Raw genomic sequence first — 9912 nt, 5'->3', positions numbered from 1 at the left:
CCGAATATAAAGACTCGCGGAATCAGAGACAAAATTTAAAAGACAAGCAGGACGTAGGCATCGGCTGAGGAAAGTTGAGATAGCGTTATCTTACTATATAAATGAAAAAAGGAGACGGCTATCAAATGACCAAGACACGTTGTAGAAATGACGCGCGATAATTGACGTAAAAACAGTAAGTGAGAATGTTAACATTATTAGATTTATCTATGGTTTAGGAGTAAATGTCGATATGTCGTATCCGTCATGTCAAAATTAATTTTATCAATTGTCAAGCGTCAACTACATATTTAATAATAATAAAATAAAATAATTTACTTATTTTTGTGGTAGCTTTATACTAAAATTTAACAATTTGTATGAATAACTTATCGACATACACAAATTTAGATCACAACTAAATAATAGGCGTATTAAAATTTCACGTTAAGGGAATAACATCTTCGTATCGCTGGCAGTTGCCTGCGTCTTATCATTAATAGTATTATGTTCTATTATACTACGTTCCTTTAAAACTTTCAAGAATATTGTTTTGATATTAAATGTTCTTGTGTGTGAGAGTTTAAAAAAAGGTATGTATCCACATTAGAATTGTATCGTTGCCTTGGACATGACCTTGGCATATGTTAATGGCTAATAGTATTATTTTTATTGTATTTATTTTATAAGATGTTTAGTTATTAGTAAATTTTGTTCAAATTCATTAAAATTGTGTCAGCAAGAAAATGTAACTCTCTTTTCTTTATTGCTTCTTTAAGAATAGATAGATATATTGAAGTAGATTCCTTTAAAGATTTCAATGATTTTCAGATCAGAATGTCTTTAATAGCTGGTGTAGGAGATGAAGTGATACAGTTTATGATAACTGTGATGGTGATTGTCATTGCATCATTGGCATGGTGGTCTACAAACTCTCGACCCGATAGGTACAGGACAGTATTATTAATGAGATCTCGACTTACTCATCCTGTAACTGTGAGCATAAGAACTAGTAAGTAACATTCAATTTCTACAAGACACATTTATTTTTGTAGTTTTTCTGCTGTCTATAAATTTAAATAGTCTTTGTTTTATATTTCAAAAGGATAGTACTGGATAAATATTATGTGATTTGTTATTGTACTAGTGGTTCAATTCTTAAGGTTTTATTATTTTTTATAGGACCTCTGTTACCTGCCCGACCAAGACCACGCACTCATATTACACCTTTGGCATCGGAACCAATATGTAAGTTACAGTATCATATTAAAAAATTATTATTTACCAATACTATTAATTTCTATCTTATCAATCTTATATTTATATATTAAATTGTTCTGAGGTTGTACTAACAATAAAAGATCTTACTTGCTCCCAGCATGTCATTAAGTCTAAAAGAAAAATAACATTTTAGCAACCACATCAACATCCAACAGTAGTGATGGAAATCATTTGATTCCCATACAAGAAATGGATAGTATTGTGGATGCAGACATGGCTATGTTAGACAATAATCGGTTACATTTTTATAGAGTTGTTGATGGTAAGGAATCTATTATGTTACTTTATCTGAGACTGACTCTGTAACTCAACAGTTTATTTTAATAATAATAATATGATATAAAAATCATCTTTCCTAGTTCCTTCAGTATTTGAATGAAATAGTTTTATATATCTGGTCCCTAAAATATCTTCAATACAAAATATATTCAAGTTGATTCTATCTAAACATTTCCTTTGTTTTATGTGTGTTGCAATAATATGTATCCTAAACTTCTGAGTATATATATAATAACCTTCTTTTTACAACAAGTTCACCTTTGGCCCTACAAATTTTATTGAATTAGATATTGTTTTAGGAATAAATAATTTGCTTGAAGTACAACTTTATTCTCATAAAATATTAATTTTAAGTAGTAATATGATATTTTAATAGTGATTAATATTGCTTTTGCTTTGTTTTAGCGACACCAAGTACATCACAAATAACACTTGAGACCAATGTCATAGAGACTGAAACACATGAAGATTTAGAGCCAGCAAGTGAGGCCCAAATAAGAGAAATGGATAGTATAGTCAGTGCTATGGAAGCAGATGTACCGTTGCAACATGGTAAATAAATAAATAATCCAAGTTTGTCATTAGAAGCTATTTGTTATCTATTACTTTTTTTATATAAAGCCTAAAATTATGAAAAGTTTTCATAATTGTTGCTTATTTAAAATTCATATTACTGAAATAGTTTAATAATTATCTTAATTATTGGTTTATTTTATTTAAATTATTACTTACTAAAGACTAATTTGTAAAAAAAATCGTGTTAATCTAGTAATAAGGCAAAGTTTTGATACTTTGCTTTACATAATTCATATGAAATATTTATTTAGTTACTTGCTGATACTTACTATAGTAGAATAGTTTGGTAAGGGTGATATAAAACTTTTTTTTTAACTATATAATTATAACCATCTTAAGAAAATTATTTTCAATTGCCATTTACTTGATCATGTTAGTTTTTAGATATTTACTATTATTAATTAATGAATACATGTCAAATATTTCCAATATTTGACATGTATTCATTAATTTTTAGAAAGGAACATCACAGAAGTTCCTGCTACTAGTACAATTAAAGAGCCAATTCCAAATACAAGTAGTCCTGTGGTGGAAGCTGAGGGCACTTCCTCTGAAAGTGCGGAGGTCGACAAATCTAACAAGATCTTGATAAAGTTAAAATATCTCAATGAAACACTTAAAGAAGTTGAGGGTAGTCTGGATGAGCTACTTAAGGATTTTAAAGGGTGAGTAGTCTGTGTTATTGTCGAAATTATTTTGCAAGTTCTAATAAAGGAGTGTAAATTATATTTCTTTACAACAATTCTGGCTGTTGCAGTTGTCTGGAATAGATTGTCTCAAAGCTATAATGGGGTTGTCAGTTTTTCTTGTTTCTTTGTGTGTAATGAGGTTGTAAATAAATAAATATGTTTGATATTTCCTCCATAATTTGTGATCACCAAATATTCTGATTAAACCATGATATTTCCTTAAATTTCCCAAATTTATTCAAGTCAAGATAGGGTTGTTCTACTTATAGTTATTGGAGCTACTTACACAAACACTAACAATGTGGGATACTTCAGCAGTAGAAGCATTTCACTAGTTTATATACCATCTCCTAGTCATATCAACTGGATAATAAATAGAACGTTTACAAGGTCTCTATGTTAAGTTCTTTATATCTATGGCTACTAAACCGATTTTAAGAGCTATTACTTTAAAAGCTTGAATTAAGTTTCTCGGTACAGAAATCATACCATAATAATAATTTTGAACTAATATATTATAGACGACACTTCGCCGCGGAGCTTTCGTCTGAGAGTCGAGTGCGTCTAATATTCAACGGGCGTGTGTTAGTGGACGAAGCGGCAACTTTACGCGCGTGTGGGTTGCACCATCAAGCTGTCGTTCATGCTTTGATACATCCAAAACGGAATGCACCTTCACAGGTATTTCACATTATACCTATATAAAATTGTAAATATAGCTGAGATTTTAATTTTGTGTTATCAATTATAGAGTTAGTCGCCTTAGACAAAACTTTTGTTTGAAACAGATAATAACCTTTTGTTAATATTAACATCACGTGATCATCTTCAGTCGCATCACGCGAAAAGGGATAGATCAATTTGGCTAATTGGCTTTGGCTCTTTTTTTTGTTATGTCTATTATATTCAGGAGTTTATTTATTACAATTCTATTATTAACTGTCAGGTGTTCTGTCAAATGCAAATACTTTTATAGTTAGTATTATAATCATAAACACGGTTTTTATTCGTTTTGGAGTCCAGCTATTTTTTTATAAATAACAAATATAGTAATTTCTATAATATAAATAAAAAACGTTTTTTGTTCGTTATTGAAATCTTATCTCATTGTTTATAATCTTAGATAATTTAGGATATATAACTAATATATAATAAATTCCAGCCGAACCCAACTGAGCCAACAACGCCAGGCCAAACTGTCGTAACGGAGGCTCCGGCTGCAGAACGAAGCTGGGACCTCGAGAATATCCTGATGACATTAGTCAGCGTAGCGGTTACGGTCGTGTGGTTCTTCAGGTATTTAAAAATTATCTTAATATTTCTATATGATTTTCATATAATTTTCTCTAGATATTTAATTATAGATTTTTGAAATTAAGCTTCTTTACGCACGCTTGACTTGAGGAGTAAGCTGGCGAACGCGTGATAATATAAGAGTTACGAAAAGTGTGATCGGGCGAGGCGAACGGAAGTTGAGTTGAGGATATAAGCAAGAGTGAGCAGTGTGCGCGCACATTTTCTTTCTCTCTTCCTCTCATAGCCAAATAAGTACACTGCAGGCTTATTGTCTGCATCACAATGTAGGAGCAAGAGTGAGCAGTGCGCGCGCACATTTTCCTTCTCTCTTTCTCTTATAGCTAGTAAATGAAAAATATATATACAGTAATACCCCGACTTACGCTACCTCGACTTACGCGAATTCGGAGTTACGCGATTTAATTTTCTCGTATATTCGTTTTTTGTTTGAACGCCGCGCAGTTAAAGTCAAGCAGCGGCGTTTGTTTCTGACTCCCTCCGCCCGCATAATTATTCGTTCAGATTACAACAGGCACAGACGTGTAGTGATGTAAACTGTGTAGGATAGTGATGATGATGTTCAAGAGCTTGTGGATTCACACAATGAGGAGGTCACAAATGATGAGCTCATATCAATGCGTGAACAAGAGGAAGAAATTGATAATCATGATTCTTTGGATCCAGTTCAATTGGAAGATCAAATGACAGTTGGAAACTTGACAGAAGCCCTCAGTTCGATTGAAAAAGGGTTAACAATTTTGGAAAGCATAGGCTCCAATGAAGAGCGCATTTTTGTTACAAAACATGGAATTAAAAAATTAGTAGGATGCTACGAGGAGATATACGGCAGAAGAAAACGACTTTGTAATTACAATTTATGAAACCTTCTACATCAAACTAACTTCGGTTTGCGTTTATACACTCTGTAGTTTGTCATATTATCTAGAATGAGATACTAATTATTTCCTAAATTATTGTTTTATTTAGTCTCCAGTCCCAATTAAACATACTTTGTATGTCTTTATATGCAAATTTGTACCCCAACTTACGCGAATTCGATTTACGCGGATAGCGCTCAGTCCCACCTATCGCGTAAGTCCGGGGTATTACTGTATATATATATTTCAGTCAGTAGTTCGTTTACGAGGTTACTTGCGTTACGCGAACGGTAATTCTTTGGTTATTTTTCGTAATTCTATTTCATTTTGAACAATTTTATGAATTAATATTTTGTTCAATACATTCAATATTATACGTTTAAAGTGAATAAAACTGTAAATTCATTTTAGAGTTCATGCTTTGTGAATTTTCGGGTAAATTATAACAAATTATTATTAGAAAGAAGAAAGAAAGAAGTTTCACTTTAGTTGTGTGGTCATAAGCCCACTCGTTTTTTTAATACTTTTTCAAACAAAACTATGTATTTCTATTCAAAAGTTGAGCTGTTTACGTGTGAATTATGTTGGGAGTCGCCTTAAACCTATTAATATTGAATACTAAAACTTGTTTTAGCTGTCATTTATTTTTTTATGAAGAAGAATGCAATAGAAAAAATGCGTAGCGTTATGTAAAGCGCACATGAATATTTATTGCGGTCATATAACGGGTGTGTTTGTACGCGAGGCGGTACACTGGGTAAATAGCCGGTTTTTTTTCAAAAAGATATTGCCTCAATTATGAACCCAACACAACCTCCCAAGGAGACTCCGAAACAACTAAGATCGACGGCAAAGTCCCCGAAACATCTATAATAATATGGTACTCATAAATACTTGGTTTAGGCGAAAGTTTTGGGAAGGGGCTATTGTTTTATATACATACCGTTGAGATCGGCTTAAAATTCGGTACTGTCCTTGACTGATTTAATTGTACCAGATATTAATTCAATGTTCGATGCATGTTACGTGCGTTTGACCGATCGAACGCAAACTTTATTTCCGCAGTAGAATATTGGATTTCAGATCTTTGTATTAACTAATTAAAAAAATTGTTACTTATGTTTTTGCCGGTATATGAATAAGGATAAGAATCTTTAATTAAAACAGGTTTTCAAGGCTACAAATGACCGATTCATCACAGCGTTGACAAATGCTTAAACTAAGAAAAAACACATTTTTTATTAATTTGTCCTTCAACTTAAATGACTTTAGTGAAGAATATTACAATTTAACGTCGTTTTTAATATTTGAATGAAAAATTTCTACTTTTTATCATCTTACGTTTTATATCGCGCAACCCGGAGATACAACAATTTAAGCCTCGACTTGCTATCGCGGAAAATGATTAAAAGAATATCCATAGTGCTAAATAACATCATCACATCATCATCACAAAATACAGCTGAATTGTATTACTTAGTTAAATCTTTTAATTTTTTTTTTGTTTTATCCTTTCCAAGTTTCGTAATTGTTTGAACATTTTTGAATATAATAAATTATCTTTGGCTGTATGTTAAGTATATTCGTTTTTATTATACAGATATAAAAAAAGTGAGCCACTTATTTATATATATATATATGAGCCACCAATTATGAGTACGAAACAAATATACCTACCCTGAGTTTAAAGTTTATTAATAAAAACAAAATGAGTCTTAATTCAGTATTTTACGTACACCATCGTCTCTTTCTGTCAAATTGTTATAACGCTGAGATGATAAAGGACATGAGTTGTTTTTGAAAGATTATATTGGATTAAATTTGAATGAATAAGGGGCTACTATGCTAACAATAGCAATTGCGACATCGTTGTTGAGTTTTTGTGCCGTACTTTTCCAACGTTGCGACAAAACCTGTACGATAATTGAGAAAACTAATCGAAATTGCATTCGAAAACATCGGTATGGACATTGAGAGTTAAGCTTTATTATATTCAACTTTAACCAGTTCTTCTTACCCGCTCTACGCCCTTGACTTGCGAACTGGTTGTAAATGTAAATTTAATTTTTTTTTTACGTTCATAAGTGTACATGTTTACCTATATGAATATGATATGATATTTTGAGTTTGAACGTGTTCTCATAGTAAAAATACTTCCAGGTGCGAATACTCGAACATGTTCACGGTGAGTGCCAGTGTTGCTTTATTCGGGCTGACGGTGTTCTACAGTATTGCCATATTCGGACTTTATCTTTCCGACACATTCCACTTCGAGCGACGTCCGCATCAGCTGCCTAATAACTGAGATTTTTTTTCATTCAACGGGTTTGTTTAGCTTTTTAATTGGGGCAATTTTACTATTTTTTAATTTATGCTTTTTTATAATAAGTTGCTTTGCATATGAAAATGTCTAGTTAAGTACTTGAGATTTGAAAAATAAAATTTTAATATTACCAAATCTAAAACCAAACGTTAACATTATTTACTTGTTTTTTAACTTTTCAGTCTAAAAGTAATTTCGGTACGTTTAAGTTATATATATACTATTTTTTAGGTTATATGTATATTGCAAAATTAAGAAATTGTGTTATAATATTGTGACATTTCAATGAAATCTCTGATATTTGGCTCTATTGACTGATTGATACTTACAGTCGTACGAAGAGTTTAGTGTAATTATCTTTGATTATAATTTATTTAAATTAAAATAGTTTCACAATCTAGTGCAACTCATACATACAAAATCGATTGCCTGACTGCATAACCAATGTTAAGTAAGAAATTGGATTTAGTTTTGTTAATTTTTTAAGGAACTATTGGCTTTTTAATGAACTCTTAGTCATTGAACAGTCGCATTCGACTGTTGGACATTATATGGATCTAAACAATTAAAGCGATTGAAGTATAATTGTTATAAGACAAGAGATTTGGGTATAACAGCGACAGGAAAACGTAAAGAGATACATATATTCGGAATAGAAACGCAGTTGCTACTCAGAATATGACTTTATAATTGAACCTTAAATTTAACTCCATAAGCTATACCGCTTACCTCGCTACTTAACATTGCATTCAAGGGATTATGATTTAACGTCGCTATATCTACATCCAAGCTCCTAATAAATGAAATCCACAGTTTTGTGAATTGATGTTTGCCTCAATACGTTATAAATTTGTATATCATATCTTAAATCATAGAATTTATAACAAAGCAAATAGTAATAGTACTTGTGATGTGTGGCGTAGACCTTTAATAAGGGCATTAAAAATTTCTTGTAGAGATATCGAAAGTAAATATTGTACATATATTATTAACATTATTGAGATTTGAAATGTTTTGTGTAGACAATAGTTTTGTTGTAAATTCTTTGGCTTTTTATTAAAGGGGGAATTACTTTGTTTTCAATCTAATTTATTCTCGAAATTGTAAATTTATAATCTTAAGACATCCCTATTTTATATGTAGCGTTTCCAAATGTAAACATTATATATCATTGAATTCTTCTGTAATTCTGTCATAGTTTTATTATTTAGAACATAATTTCTATGTAATTTATTCGTTGTTTACTTTGTATAACGCATAATTTTTTCCAAACTATTTTATGAGTCAATAGATAGATCAGTGTTATTGAGATTTTTTACTTTCTATAATAGTAGATTTTTTTCATAATTTTAACTATCAAGTCTGATTATAGCGAGGGTAGGTATAATTAGGTATATCAGCGATAAACTAATGTATGTACATTTACTGGGCCCTTTATATAGTCGGTGGACGTCAATTTTGCTTGATTCACTACCATGTATTTAATTATTTTGCACAGAATATTAAAATGCGGTTATTGTATGTACTATTTTGTAAGATGTAAATATTTTATTAATTATCTTTTCATTTCGGCGATCGTTAAAGGCCGTCCAAAATTAACATTGCGGTGGTCTAAATTTGTAAATATTTCATAGTTCTTGTACCTTATTTTATCACTAATATACGGAGTTTTGTATAATGTATCACCATTTTATGAGTTTCTCACCATTATCAGCATGTATTGTTATTTAATTGTAAGATAAAAGAATCTAAGGAATAAATGGTTTTTTATTTCCATAAAAATATAACACAATTTATATAAACTATTCCTAACCGTAATAATAATAGAATGAATTGGTTAACAAGGCCGGATTAAGTCAGCGCGGGGCCTGTAGCAAAATCTATCATGGGGCCCTTCTCAAGTTTGGGGTATTCATAAAACAAAACCGTTTCAAATATTTTTGAAGTTATACTTCTTTTGGCGCGATGGAGAAAAATGATGAGAGTGAATTTTTACGATGCGCCCGCACACCAAAATCGTAAAGTTAGGTCTGTGGCATGGAAATCGATAACTATGTTCAAGTTGTATATTCTAGTATTTTTATATTTAAAACTCGTGTTTCGTAAACAGTGTGAATAAATAAATATTATTTTGATGTTTTTAAATCAATTTCATATACGACGGTCACAGTATTTAAATTTAGTTATTACAATTTATTTATTTAAATAAAATCTTTTTGATTAATTTTAATATTTATCGTTAATCACTACTGCATTTGCCTTTTTTTTCCATACGCCAAGGAAGTATAACTTCTAACGCGTGTACATAACTACACACACTCCTTTTTTGAGATAGTAACACTTTCAATACAGATTACAGTATTAAAGCAAATCATCTATATTCAACAAACTAAGACGTTCTTAATAAAAATCTGGCTTTTTAAATCTTTTTTTTTTTAGTAAATCGAGTTTTATGCCCGCCTTCCACTGCGTAAATGTTGAGCGAGAAATAGTTGATCGGCGGCACAGTTTGGAATGATAATTTTTGCCTCCGTTTATGTGGAAGCACATATTGTATGAAAATCACCGTTACGAGTAAAGTGGAGAGCGGAGTCCGTTCCGCTCGCAGTGA

The 9912-nt window shown here is 31.1% G+C and overlaps 1 protein-coding gene across 3 annotated transcripts; it reads left to right on the top strand.

The window, feature by feature from the left end:
• Positions 1-118: 118 nt before the first annotated feature.
• LOC110998664 (transmembrane and ubiquitin-like domain-containing protein 1) lies at positions 119-8042 on the top strand. Of its 3 annotated transcripts, none has more exons than XM_045629258.1 (9): positions 119-175; positions 811-991; positions 1162-1227; positions 1394-1522; positions 1945-2091; positions 2573-2780; positions 3326-3485; positions 3967-4100; positions 7139-8042. In XM_045629258.1, the coding sequence occupies exons 2-9, from the start codon at positions 817-819 to the stop codon at positions 7281-7283; spliced, it is 1164 nt and encodes a 387-aa protein (XP_045485214.1). In that variant the 5' UTR covers positions 119-175; positions 811-816; the 3' UTR covers positions 7284-8042. The 3 variants fall into 3 exon arrangements, with proteins under 3 accessions (XP_045485214.1, XP_045485213.1, XP_045485215.1); XM_045629257.1 differs by lacking the exon at positions 119-175 and adding an exon at positions 286-572; XM_045629259.1 differs by lacking the exons at positions 119-175; positions 1394-1522 and adding an exon at positions 286-572.
• Positions 8043-9912: the final 1870 nt, after the last annotated feature.

The sequence above is a fragment of the Pieris rapae genome, chromosome 8 (assembly GCF_905147795.1).
Source record: "Pieris rapae chromosome 8, ilPieRapa1.1, whole genome shotgun sequence".
NCBI classification, from domain to species: Eukaryota; Metazoa; Arthropoda; class Insecta; order Lepidoptera; family Pieridae; genus Pieris; species Pieris rapae.
This window is presented reverse-complemented; position numbering and strand designations above follow the sequence as displayed.

What these genes read in the sequence shown, in the direction of transcription:
- LOC110998664 (XM_045629258.1), top strand. Translation starts at nt 817, where the DNA reads ATGTCTTTAATAGCTGGTGTAGGAGATGAAGTGATACAGTTTATGATA. An exon ending in TTTGGCATCGGAACCAATAT is followed by an intron (nt 1,228 to 1,393) that starts GTAAGTTACAGT and finishes ATAACATTTTAG; the next exon opens with CAACCACATCAACATCCAAC. An exon ending in AGATGTACCGTTGCAACATG is followed by an intron (nt 2,092 to 2,572) that starts GTAAATAAATAA and finishes ATTAATTTTTAG; the next exon opens with AAAGGAACATCACAGAAGTT.